This window comes from Parasteatoda tepidariorum, chromosome 4, assembly GCF_043381705.1.
Source record: "Parasteatoda tepidariorum isolate YZ-2023 chromosome 4, CAS_Ptep_4.0, whole genome shotgun sequence".
Taxonomy (NCBI): Eukaryota; Metazoa; Arthropoda; class Arachnida; order Araneae; family Theridiidae; genus Parasteatoda; species Parasteatoda tepidariorum.
Window position 1 is genome coordinate 102488294 of NC_092207.1, and position 16134 is coordinate 102504427.

The window sequence follows — 16134 nt, forward strand, 5'->3', positions numbered from 1 at the left end:
AATCGGCGCCAATAAAATAAAATAAAAAACATTAAAAAGGGGGGACTATAAAGCGAGTAGCAAAATCATAACAACTTACATGGACAGTTATTTTTCAAGAATGATTGAAAAATAACTGAAATTAAAATTAAAATTAGCAATATACAATTTCCTTAATTATCAGTCCTAAATTTCATAAAATTCCAGTGAAATTTAGAACTATCACATGTGGGTCTAATACTTATTTAACTAAACCTGGCACCTTTTTCTCCAACTACTTAAATAAGATTATTAACAATATTACTAAAGAAGGTTTCTCTTGGATTATCACTAATAATCAACCGATTTTAGATTTCATTAAACATAATTAAATTAATTCTATTGCGCCTTTTGATTTCCAGGATCTTTTCAATAGCATTCCCCTTTCTAAACTAAAAGATGTCCTTTTGAATTATTATTATGATTTTAAAAATATCCTTTGTTGCGATTTTGATTATTGGGAAATTCTGATTAATTTTTGTCTTTTTAGTAATTATCTTTACAATGGAAAGGATATTTTTCTTCAAATTAATGGAATACCACAAGGATCTAATTATTCATCTCTCTTAGCTAACTTATTTTTGAATTATTATGAAAAAAATTATACTCTAAGTATTAAATTTGTTTTAAGATATATTGATGACTTAATTATCCTTAATTTCCAAGATTTTACTATTTTATTGAGTGATATATACCCTGAGGAATTAATCTTACTTCGTAATAATGATGATAATATTAATTTCAATTTTTTGGATTTGGGTATTATAAAAGTTGAAAATATCTGCTTTGTTGATTTATACGATAAAAGAAATTATTAATTTTAATATTAATAAACTAATTACTTGGAATTCTAATGTTTCTAGGAGCATCTATTTAAATACCACTTTTAATGAAGTGAACAGAATTAAAAGAATCTGTAGTAATATTTATTTATCCAAAAAACAAATCGATAAACTCTTTCAAAATTTGATACCAAAATTTGATACCCAACTAAAGTAATAAAATTTTATATAAAATCATTGAATTAGTTGTATATTTTTGTGGATATATTTACTAAACATTTTTTTCGTTAATTTTACAATTTTCCCATGTGCAAATCAATTTCGGGTAAATCCATTGCCAAAATTATTTACTAAATAATTTCTTTGTTAATTTGTATAATTTTTCCATGTGCCATTTCGGGCAAATCCGTGGTTAAAATTATCTACTAAAATTCTTTTCTTTGATAATTTATATAATTTTTCCATGTGCTAATCCGTGCAAATCCGTAGCTAAAATTATTTACCAAACAGGCAATTTATGTTTCTCTTTTCTATTTTATATTTTTTCTTAAATAAACATCTATTTCCTAAAACTTTTTATGGTCAATTTTTAAAATTATCCAGTATAATATTACCTTGCGCACATCCATTTCGAGCCCATCCTTGGTAACTAACAAATCAATGCACAGAATAACAAATAACTTCAGCAGTGCAGTAAGAACGACACTATAAAACCCTCTTGTTGCACTCAATTTGCAATTTTCGCGCTTTTGTTTTCATATTTTGTAATCTGGCAATCTTTCTGCGAAAACATTTTTAAATCATTCTTGAAAAATTCCCGTCCATGTAAGTTGATCTGATTTCGTTACTCGCTTTATAGTCCATCTTTATACTTTTTTTTCTTTTCCTTTATTTTCTGTTTTATTTCTGTTTTTACATGTTATTTTTACTTTTTGTGTTCTATTTTATTTGTTGCAAATTTTTATAAAAAAAAATTTTTGAGTGCTCCTCACACTATTGTATTAATATATTTTGCTTTGGCTTTATTGATACAATATCAGAAAGCACACTGTTTGGCGGATATAATCGTGTGGGCTGATGAAAAGGTATCTTTTTTCCGGTTTTTTATAAGAAAATTCCCCCCCCCCTTTTTTTTCTTAAACTGTTGCTTGTTATTTTTTTACTTGTTATCCCCCCCTTTTTTTTTTCTTCATATGTCTATAATTTTTCTTTGTTTTATTCTTCATAGTTGAAAGACCGGAATCGGCGGATCTTCAGCAATTTCAGCACATATAAAAACACTCTTGAAGAATAAAAATTTAAGAAAAAAAATAAAAGAAAAAAATAATTAAAACTACCTGTTGAGTTACTTAGAAGTAGCAGGGTCTTTGGATTGGGATGACGCATGGTCTTTGGATTGGGATGACGCTGGTCTCTTTGGATTGGGATGACGCTGGTCTCTTTGGATTGGGATGACGCTGGTCTCTTTGGATTGGGATGACGCTGGTCTCTTTGGATTGGGATGACGCTGGTCTCTTTGGATTGGGATGACGCTGGTCTCTTTGGATTGGGATGACGCTGGTCTCTTTGGATTGGGATGACGCTGGTCTCTTTGGATTGGGATGACGCTGGTCTCTTTGGATTGGGATGACGCTGGTCTCTTTGGATTGGGATGACGCTGGTCTCTTTGGATTGGGATGACGCTGGTCTCTTTGGATTGGGATGACGCTGGTCTCTTTGGATTGGGATGACGCTGGTCTCTTTGGATTGGGATGACGCTGGTCTCTTTGGATTGGGATGACGCTGGTCTCTTTGGATTGGGATGACGCTGGTCTCTTTGGATTGGGATGACGCTGGTCTCTTTGGATTGGGATGACGCTGGTCTCTTTGGATTGGGATGACGCTGGTCTCTTTGGATTGGGATGACGCTGGTCTTTGGATTGGGATGACGCTGGTCTTGGGATCGGGATGACGCTGGTCTTGGGATCGGGATGACGCTGGTCTTTGGATTGGGATGACGCTGGTCTTTGGATTGGGATGACGCTGGTCTTTGGATTGGGATGACGCTGGTCTTTGGATTGGGATGACGCTGGTCTTTGGATTGGGATGACGCTGGTCTTTGGATTGGGATGACGCTGGTCTTTGGATTGGGATGACGCTGGTCTTTGGATTGGGATGACGCTGGTCTTTGGATTGGGATGACGCTGGTCTTTGGATTGGGATGACGCTGGTCTTTGGATTGGGATGACGCTGGTCTTTGGATTGGGATGACGCTGGTCTTTGGATTGGGATGACGCTGGTCTTTGGATTGGGATGACGCTGGTCTTTGGATTGGGATGACGCTGGTCTTTGGATTGGGATGACGCTGGTCTTTGGATTGGGATGACGCTGGTCTTTGGATTGGGATGACGCTGGTCTTTGGATTGGGATGACGCTGGTCTTTGGATTGGGATGACGCTGGTCTTTGGATTGGGATGACGCTGGTCTTTGGATTGGGATGACGCTGGTCTTTGGATTGGGATGACGCTGGTCTTTGGATTGGGATGACGCTGGTCTTTGGATTGGGATGACGCTGGTCTTTGGATTGGGATGACGCTGGTCTTTGGATTGGGATGACGCTGGTCTTTGGATTGGGATGACGCTGGTCTTTAGATTATTTAGACTTATTTTGGGTATTTCCCAATAAACCTTGGCCTACTTCTAAGTCTACTGAGGGGGGGTTGATTTACTCCCAAGTAGTTTTTGCCTGCGTCTAGTAGGAGCTGTAACTCAGTACCCCTTCTTCCAGGATTACCTCTTCTCCTTCGTTGCGCACCAGGTGGCTGAGGCTGTTGAGGCACAGCTGGAGGAACTGATGACGCTGCAGCTGGTGGCACTGCAACTGCAACTGGTGGCACGGCAACTGCAACTGGTGGCACGGCAACTGCAACTGGTGGCACTGCAACTGCAACTGGTGGCACTGCAACTGCAACTGGTGGCACTGCAACTGGTGGCACAGCAACTGCAACTGGGGGTGGTGTCTGCGGTTGAGGGGGTGGCGGAGAAAGAGGGGGTGGTGGACTTGAATGCTGTACTATTTCTTTCTCTTCTTCAATGGGAAATGACCTGTTTAATGATTCCAGTATGGATCTTTGCAGTTCCCCACTTCTCTCCTGGATGTCCGCGTCCAGCTGACTTCGGGCTTCATTAAAAGATAAGCCCTGCGATATCCTGTCAACAAATCTTGACGCCAGCTGAACCATTGACTCATTGGCAAGGGAGGTAGCCAGCGTGCTAGCCTCGGTAAATATTCTCCTCTTCTCTTCGTTCCTCTTCTTTTTCTCTTCCCGATCCCTTTGCTGTTGAAACTCCCTTGCTCTTCGTCTTTCTTCCTGAGCATAGGCCACTTGAGTCGTCCTTCTTCTCTCTGCTCTCTCTCTCTCTTCTCTCTCTTTCCTGACCTAAAATATATCCCAGAATTATGATTACAAGTAAACAATCAAACATATTTAGAAAATATCAAAAATAAACAACTTGAAACCATTCGTCATATTAATCTCTCTTAACCCCCTAATGATCGGTTAATTTTCATGAAAACGGTTATAAAAGTGTCTATTTTTTGGCTTTTGTATTTGTATTGCGTATTTGATTAGTGCTGCAACTAGTTTAAAATAAACTATCTACAATTACCTTAAAAATATCTTGGTACTGCCATCAGGTGTGTAAAATGAGAAATAAAATGTTTTCCGGGCAAAAGAAATGAATTAGTTTTATTCTTATTGGCGCGTTACTACTGAACACTCCAGCCCATCAATATCACGGAAGCGAGAAATAGCAAGCGAAATCTCACCCCGCCATTTTCACGGGAGCGAGAAGGAAGAAGTTAATGAGCAATGGTGTTGATTTAAGACAAAACTTATTAGGATGGAAATAATTTGAAAATAAAGCTTTATTTCTGAAATGATTTACTGAGATAAAAATAAATACATTCTTCTGTTTCAAACTCACAGTTTTTATTTTAAACTACTTTGAGTTTTTTTTTTAAATTTCTTTTTTAGATTTTTGCTTTAAAGCAAAAAATGATAGCCATTGGCTAAGAGAAATTCGGTCATCTAATTAAACATAAAATGCATCTTATTTCTTTACTTTCCACTGAGTTTTTTTTTTTTTTTTCATTATATTTTTTCTTTAAAAATTTCTCTTTATTACTATTATTTACTCTTTTTTATAGTTTTATTTACAATTTTTGGCATTTCTTTGGCCAAACTTTCTTTCTTAGTTATTTTTTCTAATAAATAGGTACTTGTTCTTATTTTGGAAGTGAAAAGAAATTAAAAAACATTAAATATATTGCTGTCATATAAAAAATAATTTGTTCTTTCAAAAAAGGAAAGAATCAACGAAATCGAAATTAATGATATAGCTAATCGCAAGTACTATTAAAGAAAAAATTACGTAAGAACAATATGTACGCTCATTCACAGGGTTCACCTAATATTTGTGAAGCTGTTGAACGTTATTTTATTACAATCTGCACCTATTTTAACAATACAATTTTAAAAATATTTGTCGTTTTTTTTATTATTGTCCTTCGTTCGTTAAGTTGTTTTTTGAGCCGTTTTTCAAGTTGTATGTTCATAATATTTTGTTAAACTTTACTTTTGGATTTATTAGACATACTTGGAAATTGCGAGCCCTGATTAAGCAAAATCCTAGGTATAATAGAAAAATTTAAAATGAAAAGAATTGCTTAATTTTAAAAAGTTTTGACGCAACTTAACTTCTGGATATTCAATTTTACTTATTTAATTTAACATGCATCCATTTATAAGCACTGCGTAATGAAAAGGATTTACTCACTTGTTCAGGTGTTTCCTGGCCATGCGTCTTCCTAGAAGAAAATTCTTAAAGTCAAACAAAGTACATTATCATTTCTGTTACATTATAATTAGTAACAAAAATTTTGCATAACCATATTATTTGGATAATTAGCTATAGCATTTAAGATATTACAGAATATATAAGTCAATGGGTTCGTAACTGGTTCATATAAGAATATGTAAAAAGTGCATAGCATATAATTTAAGAGAAATTTTAAACAAAAACCTAGCTGCGGACACTACGAGGAAAAAACACCAATATTTTATCTAGAGATCTTAATGATCCCCTTCTTAAATGTACGAGAGCTTAAACTTATATATTTTATAATACCAAAGACAGAAATGTTTGAACAAACAGATTTTGATTAAAGACCCTCGATAAAAAACNGTAATGATATTAATTATTATCTGTAATAGTTCGAAAATTGCCTACTATTTGGATTTTTGATTTTAAAAAAATTCAAGAAATAAGAGCATTCAATTTTTTATATAAGGTCATATATAAGTTCAAACCATTCATATTGAGTCCTAATACGTGGAAATCCGATCAATAAAATGAAAAGTTAACTCAGGATTCATTGTAAAATTTAAAAGAATGCATGTTTAGAAGAAATTCCTTATAACTGACTACAAATTTGAAACTATCCCTTATATATCTACAAAACCATTTCAAAAAAAATATTGTTTATAAACAGGGTTGCAAAATATTTTACTGATGGGTAGACAATTAAAAACTGAAGCTTACAGAATTTTTGGTGATACATTTTAAGAGCCGCACTGCGGGAGAACAAAGAGGTTTTTTCGATAAATTTTCGAATAGCTTTCAGGTAGTGGGGCGGGGGAGAAATGACTTTAAATCAAATTTATAAAGGAAAGAATATTACATTAAAGCACAAACTTATCTAGCAGAAGAATTTTTTCCAAAAAGTGTAGAAAGTTTGCATGACTGTACTATAATTTTAACACTTGCAGTTTTTATTATTCAAATTAAAAATAGTATTTTTTTAAATCTATAACATAATATTTTTCACAAGAACTTTTTAACATTAAATAATAATTTAAAACAGATACCTCTCATTAATTCTAAGACCCAATACAATTTAAATTTCTTTCCACTCTGATTGAAATAAAAATAAATATTTAAATTTATTTTTGCCTGGAATTTTTTTGGATAAACAAATTTTATAATTCTGTGCAACAAATTTGCTTTATAAGTTCTCGAGATATAGCGCGAATTACGCTCTCCAGACAAGATTAAAGGGTTACCAGATCACGACTACCCCCTATATTTGGGGGTCAGGAATACGAAACCGTCGAAATATAAGTGTTTATTCAGAGAAAGTACGTTTTTTAGTCTGATTTTGCAACTTTAAATATCGTCTGCACTAATTATTTGGCATATTTGAAGTCCCAAATCATTAAGAATGAGCCTTAGAAAGTGAAAATCCGATCACTAGATCAAAAGTTATTCAGGGTGGTCAGTTTTTCTTTTGGCTCACTGTTCAATCATTCTTAGAAATAATGATTATTATAAGATTTTCCACATCGATATGGATTCGGACAAAAACAGATGTTCCTTTTTGAATGACATTCAATTATAAAATAAAAATCTTTCTTAAATTCCTGCACAGCATGACTTTTTCCTGTTTTTAAGGGTTTGAATAATGCTTATCCAATTCTCAAGAGGAAAATTTCGCCATAAGACTGAAATATAATGAAATTATTTGTAATATTGGTTGAGTTTCTGTACGAAATGCGGTACTGCTCAAAGGAAACAAATCATTGATACTTAAGAAAAGTATCAATACCATTGAACGAAAGAGCCTAGTCATTGTAATTTCAGGTTCACAAACCTTGTTTTAGCCTTAACTACACTAAAATTAGTGAAAAGTCTCCAAAATGAAAATTAATGCCTTTCTTACATTTTTTTTTAAAATTCAGATGAACAAATGAAATTTTTACTTGGTAAAGTGTCAAATAATAAGAGCAACAATTGAATCTCGTGCACGATACAAATGTACTACCAAAATAATGAAATGATTTAATAAAGTAATTATTAATAATGAGAAATATTGATCGATGAGTATCTTAAACAAACAAATCTCTCAAATTTAAAGTTTGAATTTACTTTTCAAAATGTTATCTTTCATGTTTCTTTAATTTTTGATAAAAATTTAAACGTGTTTCATGCAGAACTGCAATATATATGTTCCAGAAAGTCCGGTAAAAGGATTATAAGAATTTTTTTTTAACAAAACAGAGTAATAATTGAAATGTAATGATATTAATTATTATTTCATTACGCTTACGATATTAATTATTATTTCATTACGCTACTTTTGATACAATGTGACAAATTAATAATGACTTCAACTACCACTTGTGGTCATAGCTTACTCACAAGCAAAACCTCAAGCGTTCAAGAAAAAGTATATCACTTTTCCAAAAGACATATGATTTGATTTTCTCTAATCCAACACACAGAAGAAAAACAATTTTCTGACTTCTTCAAGTACCTATTGTTGCGCATCGTTGTTGTTATACAAAGAGCAAAACACTAATTAACTTTTGAGATGATAATCGAATTTCATGTATTAGGTGCCAATCAATTGTTTCAAAAGTTAATCTTAAATATTCTTAACTATTAATAAAGATAGGAAGTCGATTCAAAAATATACTTTCTCTGAATAGGCAACCCTTTTGACATCTAATGTTAATTATTTATTTAACATGGAGATGATCACAGACTCAAATAGATTCAAACAGGAAAGAGGTCAAAAGTTTGTGCACTTTAAAGTTTATTTCCCTTTTTGAGAATTTTATGCCATATAACTCGGTAACTTTCTAAAAAAAAAAAAAAAAAAAAAAAAAAAAAAAAAAAAAAAAAAAAAAAAAAGTACCTAATTCCATTAACAGAAATAAATAAATTTAATTAACTTAGTAAAAATTTTCAATAATAATCTATTCAATTTCAAATTTCCCAATGGATATTTTATTAATTATTTACTACTTTTTAATTAATGATGATTACTTATATTTAGTGTAAGATATGCAAATTTTTACATCATTTTAAAGGAAGATGCAATTTCAAATCACACAATACAAAATTTCTATTGTAAAATGTAATCAAGCGAAAATTAAGAATTTATCCCAATGTTATATTTTCGTGTTTAAATTTGCAGTGTTAAATCCAACTTAAAAATTTGTATACAATACAATTCAATATTTTTTTCAAACTTTTTTAAGTTAAAAATAGTTATTAAAATGCATTTTGGCATGGTGCTTATTATCTTTAAAAGTTTTATACTTATGTAAAAAATTCTGATGTTTCTGAAAATTATTTTTTAAAAAGTGGGATCCAAATTTTTGACAGCTCTTCAGACATTTGGACCCTATTTTTCAGTTAGCACCCTTACTTTTTTGATCCAAATCTATAAGAAAAATGACATATAGAGAACGCGTGTCTGACTTTGTGAGTTCGTCAAGACAAATTTGCATATTTGGGACTTAGGTGAAATTTCAATCATTTATAGCAAAAGATAATCAAGCCGATATCTATTTCTATGATTTAAAGCAAATTACAAAACATCAAGAATTCAAAATAAGCAGTTCCCAGAATTCAGTTAATGATTTAGTTATGCAAATTTAAATCAAGCAGTGTACCATATTTAGATGAAAGAGTTCACAAATAAGCAATTAACTTTTGTTTTTTGCTGCTAAGATATCCTGGAGGAATTTTTAAAACTGGACACAGCTCAAAAAGCGTATTACTAAACACAGCTGTAAATGCTTAGACGCTCATTTCAAGCTGTACAAATGGACACAGCATTTGATTCTGTTTTTCCAGCTTCTATTATAAATATTGATTTTTTGTTTTTTAAAAAATTGAAGAGCCCAAATAAATCGTTATGTGATATCGTTCATTAGCATAAGTTACTTTGTATGTTGAATTAAATTAGTATTTTTTTTTCATTTAAAAAACTGAAAATGAATAGTTGTTTATACAAAGAGATGTCATGGATACATTTAAAAGTGGTAGCAAATCATTTGAATTTCGAGTTTCTTTTTTCATTTAGACGACGCCTAAAAAGTAACAACCCAAAGTCTGGACCGAACAATAACTATGCTTAGTGTTTAAACAATAAAGAAAAGTAGGCACGCAATTCTTTGTTTTGTTCTTAAATTCGGGTTTAAAAATAAAATGGAGCATTTTTTTGCAGCCATTTTCTTAAATAATATTTTAGAATCCGTATAAAAAAAGAAACAGAAGTACACCTACACATTGGGAATCACAAATTAAGATTTAACCGAGAGAAAGACAACAAAATAGTTATCAAAATCTGACTATTCACAGTACAGGATTGTGGCTGTAATAAATAGCAATACAGGTTCGATTGCATGAAAACAAATATGGAAAGATGGCTGTTAGAAACTCCAAACTTTGATTTTTATTATTTACTGTTTTCTCTACTATACTTTTTCAGATACCGATCGCGTTTTTCTTCACCTGAACATTAATTTGCGACCACCTATAAATATGTTCTCTTTTTTTTCAGTTTCGATAAGGATTCTAAAAATACTTATAAAGGATGGTCTTAACAGAACACCCCTATACATTTTTAATAAAACTGTCACTCAGTAATGCAGTGAAAACAAGAATTGAACCAAAATGGCATTCGTGCTTTTCTGAGCATCATAAAACAAAAGGGGAAAAAATGCATACAAAGTCATATTAAATGTCGGACAAGTTATGAATATACTTAATAAAAAGAGCTCAATTCATCTGATCTGAGAGTGGTATTTAATTTAAATTTTGAAGAAAAGTTAAAAATAAAAAACTCAGTTTTTTAGTACTGATAATGACAGCAATCTTTTTGTTGATAGTAATAGCTATGATGAATCGCGGGAAAAAAAATCCCCGGAAGAACGATCCTGGAAAGAAAAGGTAAAAAAACAGTGGTAAAAATTCCACGCAATTTAAATCCCCTTCTCTCACTAAAACAACAGAATCATTCAATTTTAATTTGAAGAATTTTATAAATTTTTTTACTGTTTAGTGACGTATGTATTTAATGACCAATTAATGGTCAAGACATGGCATTATGATCTCATACGCGCATTTTTTTTTTCGATTTTTGATCTTCTAAGTAAAGGGGTAAGTGTTGCTATTCAGAGGCCAAATAGCAATATTTTTATAAGAAAAAATGATTAACAAATATCATTCTTTATATATGAAAAAGTTGAGTCATTATTAAAAAATAATCAAAACCTAGTCATACTATTGACATGGGGTAAATGAAAAAAAAGTATAATAGTTATCCATTTTAAGATAAATAAGAATCTAACAGCTATTTCTTTTTTGTTTAAAAAAGCTGGAAAGTTTCCATAAAACGCTAAAGGCTTTATTTACTTCGCAGTAGAGCTGCACACTGGGCTATTGGCGACTGTCTGTGAAACATCCCAGAGAATGATATGAGGACACGCTATCGAATTTTTGATGAGATTGCTCCCCTGCTTTGGTAACCTGACGACCTGCACGCGAAGGCGAACATTTTACGATAGAAGTTAAACGAGGGACGATACTGCACACCCTCGGTCCTTACGCAGGCGCATCAGGTGATCAGCCATCGGCTTACTGACCACAGTCAGCGAGTTTTAACTTCGGTGTTCTGCTGAGAACCGTGTCTTTGTGATCAGTCCACTGCGGGGCATAAAACGTTAAAAGTGACAGAGTTTATTAGAAACGCTTTTTTTTTTTAAATGCCACGCTATCATAAAAACTCGCAGAAAAAAAAAGATCATATGGAAAAGCAAAGCATAAAAAATTAAAACCGATCTTAATTTTGAAAGAAAATTTTATCAGTTTTTCAGTTAGCGTATTTTTAATTGAAATAATACAACAATTTTAATAGAAAGATTGAAAGAATACAATTTGATTATTAGTTTTATTTTATTTTATAGCCGTCATTGAACAGCCGACCCAATTTTGAGTTCACGACTACCAGTGTTTAACTCTGAAGTCTTGTAATTTTGAAAAAAATCCAGAAGACAAGGAAACTCCTGGATCAAGTGGTATTGATTTGTTACGGGAAAATTTTGTCACCCCACAGATTTTAATTTTTATCTTATAACCATCGTTGAACAGCAGACTATTATATTTTTTTAATGTTATTAAGTTTCTGAGAAATAAGCATATTGGTTCTCTCTAATCATTAGAAATTCTTTTGGTTTTTACAATCTTTTCGCTTTTTGTTCACCTTCACAATAAATTGAACTGATTGTTTTGATCAAGAGTTCTAAAACAAATTTGTGAAAAGTGATGAAAACCGAACATCCTGCACAAATAATTAATGAAAATAATTCATTGAGTATTTCATTTTTGTTAAACTTCACTTTTGACAAATTTAAAATGCATATTTGTTACTTTGTTAGACATAAAAAAAAGAACTGTAAACATTAATAAAAGCACGCAGACTTATAAAATATTTCATTGACCGTACTAAAAAAAAGTATTTAGTGTAAAATAATAAAATAGAAAAGGTTAAAATGACGAAAAAAAGGAATATAAATAAAATTAGACTAACAATATAAAACTAATTTACTGCGGGGAAATACTTGCATTTAATAAATATTTTTGGGTTTAAAGATTCAAAGAGATGTATGTTAAAAAATTGCTAAAAAAGATAAAAACATTAATTTATTAAAACTTTTTTTTTCATAATTTTTAAAATATTTGAAGAAAAAAAATCGTTTACAGTTTTATTTTTCTGATTGAAAGTTTTAAATCAAAGAAAAAATTCAACTTTTCAATTGTCTCTTCTGAATGATAAAATTGAAATTTTTCAATTCCAAATTGCAGAAAGTTATTCACTGTCCAAATTGCAGAAAGTGAGCTCAAACGATTCTGCAGCTATAACAGAGACAATTTCGTACATCCACACAAATGTTTCATTTTATTTTTAAAGATAGATTAAAATAGAAACACCAAAAGAAAAACGCAGAAAAAAAGTGAAAATATTATTAAAGTTTTAAGAATTATTTTCTGTTTTTAACAAATCAATTAATTTCTAAATGTACTTTTAGCAATTAATGCTTAATAGATTTTGTTAAATTGGTTTTTAAAACTTTATTTTTCATTATTAGCAGATTTCCCCAATATCTACTTCCTTAAGTGAAGGTAAGGAAATTATTCTTATAAAACTTATGTTATAGTTCTATTTTTAAACATAGTTGTCAATAAAAAATATTACAAAATCAAATACTTAATTTTCACAAAATATATTTTCAATAAAAGAGTATTCTAAAGAGTATAATAAACATCAGTTATTCTAGATTTCTAATTAGTAGTAGGATAACTTTGATCAAGAACGTTCGAAAGTTCAAGAAACTAAAAGTTTTCTAAAAAAAAGTTTTACGCGGTGCTGATAAGAAATCATTATAATTAAGAAAACTATATTGCACGTAAATCATACTAAATAACTACAAGTTAAGATTATAAGTTAACGTTGAAATTGTTAAGTTATAATCGAAATAATTAAAAAGACATTAATAATTTTTAAAACACCACTTAAATAAAAGTAATAGGCACAGAATTATTTAATTAAATTATTGAAAAAAATGTCTAAAATTATTAATTGTTATTTAAATAAAGGATAGTATTTCGAAGCTTTAAAAACAGTGCATCTTTAAAAAAAAAATTTAAAAAAGTGTAATTTTAAAATATTATTGAAGGCGCACGTGCTCCCTCCTTCTATAATAACGACGATATCATAACTGTCTATGCCAACTGGCAAAAGTTAAGTATTGAAATTAAGAAAAATTATAATGCGCATAAATTAAACTGTATAACTACAAAATCATCAGGGTTTTTTTTTTCCTTTTTTATGTAAAAAGGGAAAATTCCTAGCAATAACTGTCTAAAGAACAATTGAAACACGAACGGAGGATATCGGCGCAAACCGGGCGTGTCAAAGAGAGTTTCTTGAATCCGCGATTTTAACTTTTAGTGAGCCCTAATAATGTTAATATTTTTTTTAAAAAATTACGAGAATATGAATTGAGAAAAAATTTAAAATTAAATAAAAAAAAATTCTTAGCAACTGTAGCCGAGAAAAAATGATCAAAGCGCAACGTAAATTTACGATGGAATAAGTACAGTAATTGTGCAACAAATTTGAAATTGTCAAACTCAAATTCACACTCAAATCAAAACTGCAATTCACACTCAATTTTTATTTAACTGTGCAATATGGAGTTCTTATTAGGTAAGGCTTATATTGTACTTACATTTTCTTTCTTGGAGGGCCTGAGCCAGAAGCTGAACCCGAAGGTCCAGCAGCAGCTGATCCAGAAGCTGAACCAGAAGCTCCAGCAGAAGTTGGAGGTTGTTCAGGACTTGAACGCTTCATCATCAGATCTAAAATTATCAAAAAAGTAATTTTAGCAAACACGAAAGTAATAAAGAGTGTGCATTTAATAAATAATGTAATAAATTATTGGCATTATGAAATGGTGAATACAGACAATATCTGGTCCACTTTTCCAGTTGGTCAAGTATTATTTGTATTTTTGAAGTGATTGATATATTCAGTCCTTATTAATCGAAACTTTTATTCTTAAAAGAGATTTGGATGATCGTTGAGTTATTGAACAACGAGAACGAAAAAAAAGGAAGATGGCTGCAGAAAAGTTTTATAAATTTATCATTTTTTCTTCTTATTTTGTTTGATCTTTTTTTTTTTTTTTTTTTTTTTTTAAATATTTGAGTGACCACGAAAAACTAATTGATACAGAACTGTTTTGAATTATAAATAAACTAGATACAAAACTAGTTTTTTTTATCAGTGAATGAACAAGATTTGTCAACTCTTAAATATAAATACACGTTAAAAATTAAATTCAAATGCGTGGATATGAATTTCAAGGTGCAACTTTTAAATAAAGATAAGTAACGCGCTGTTTGAGTTTAAAATTGCATGAATGCGAATGATGATGTTTGGCTGAGAAATTTGCTTAAAGGGGAATCACTATGTTTAGTATTTAAAGTGTGTGAATATGAAATGTGATGTGCAATTTCAAAACAAGTGAATGCGAGTTTATTTTTAACTCACTTGTATAGGAATCGTTATGTGTGGTTTTTATGCCACCTCGTGATTGCGATTAACGATGTAGGATTCATGTGAATCAACTATTATGCGAGTCGCGATTTGGTATTTATAAATCGCGTGCATAAGCTGCAGATTATTTGTATATGAAATGCGTTTGATGCGACGCGATCATTTGTGCGACTAGCAAATCGAGATTAAATTTCGGTGAGTAATTTCTAAAGAGAGACAAAATGAATAGCAAAAAAACAAGATTTATGAACATGGTGAAGTAATGAGTCATAAATCAAGTTAAATATTAATCGTAAATCACGATGGTAATTCATAAATCACTTGAATTTAAATCACGATGTTTACTTCGAGAAAACAGTTGCGATAATCAGCCAGTGAAGCTTTTCAGCACAATGTTTAAAAAAATAATTTTAAAAATTTTCCTTAAAAATAATTTTTTCATTAAAAGCTAATTAACGTTTCTTAAGTAATGGCTGGCATGAAGAAATAGCATTCTAGTAAATAAGGAGAAACAGGTCAAAGATGATAAATTTTAAATTTTTTTTTTTTTTTTTTAAATGAGGAGGAGAAAAATTACCTCGATTTTAGAGAAGGAAATCGAAAAAGTCAGAATATTTTATTCAGATTATATCGCTCTCTTTGTTAATAAGTAAGAAGGTGTAATCAATGCAATAAAAGAGATTGCACCACACAAAGAGAAACATTGTGTAGAATCTCAAGACTATTTCGCAATTGAGGTTAATTTTGATTTCGTTGAATTTTTACAGTTTTTGGACGATGTACCCGGCAGAAAAGTAAAAAAAGTGTTTTTATTTTTTTTTACTGCTAAATCTTTGAAATAGTAAGTTTTTTCGCACTTTGTTGCAATTCGATCATTCCAGCCACTGTTACGGAAACTAAATATGGAATTATGCTTAAGAAATTATCAAAAATATTTAAGTTTTGAAACTTTTAAAAAAATATGATCCATAATATATATTTCCTGTAAAATTCCAAAATAATTTCATATTTAGAAAATTTAGTCAATATAATAACTAAGTGCATAGTTAGGTAACAAAATATTTTGCTAAATAAAATTTTCTTCCAGTTTTCTCCCTGGGGAAAGATTTCGAACAAACGAAAGTTTGAAAGTGCAAACTTTTCACAAAAATATAACAATCGATTAAATAAAAATAGCACATTGTTTCCAACAACTTAAAAGGCACTTAACACCGGCAAAAATATAAATTAAATAATAGTTTTTATTCAGCATTTCAAAATTTACTTTCAAAATCCTTAAGGAACATAAATTTACTTAGTAGAAGGGTTATACAGTAACCGAATTATTACATTAATATTCATAATGCTTAATTATATATATATATATATATATACAGGGAG

The 16134-nt window shown here is 30.6% G+C and overlaps 1 protein-coding gene across 1 annotated transcript; it reads right to left on the bottom strand.

Annotated features, from left to right (window-relative positions):
• Positions 1–2145: 2145 nt before the first annotated feature.
• Positions 2146–7148, bottom strand: LOC107436443 (serine/arginine repetitive matrix protein 1-like). Its single transcript, XM_071180424.1, has 4 exons — positions 7138–7148; positions 5619–5649; positions 3478–4219; positions 2146–3425 (listed from the first exon to the last, which is right to left on the bottom strand). The coding sequence occupies exons 1-4, from the start codon at positions 7146–7148 to the stop codon at positions 2146–2148; spliced, it is 2064 nt and encodes a 687-aa protein (XP_071036525.1).
• Between the last annotated feature and the right edge of the window lie 8986 nt (positions 7149–16134).

Excerpts from the sequence above, each read along its gene's own strand:
- LOC107436443 (XM_071180424.1), bottom strand. Across the intron at positions 4,220-5,618 it reads GCCAGGAAACACCTGAACAA|GTCAGGAAAGAGAGAGAAGA; the intron begins GTGAGTAAATCC and ends GATATATTTTAG. Across the intron at positions 3,426-3,477 it reads CCCCCTCAGTAGACTTAGAA|ACCAGCGTCATCCCAATCCA; the intron begins GTAGGCCAAGGT and ends AATAATCTAAAG.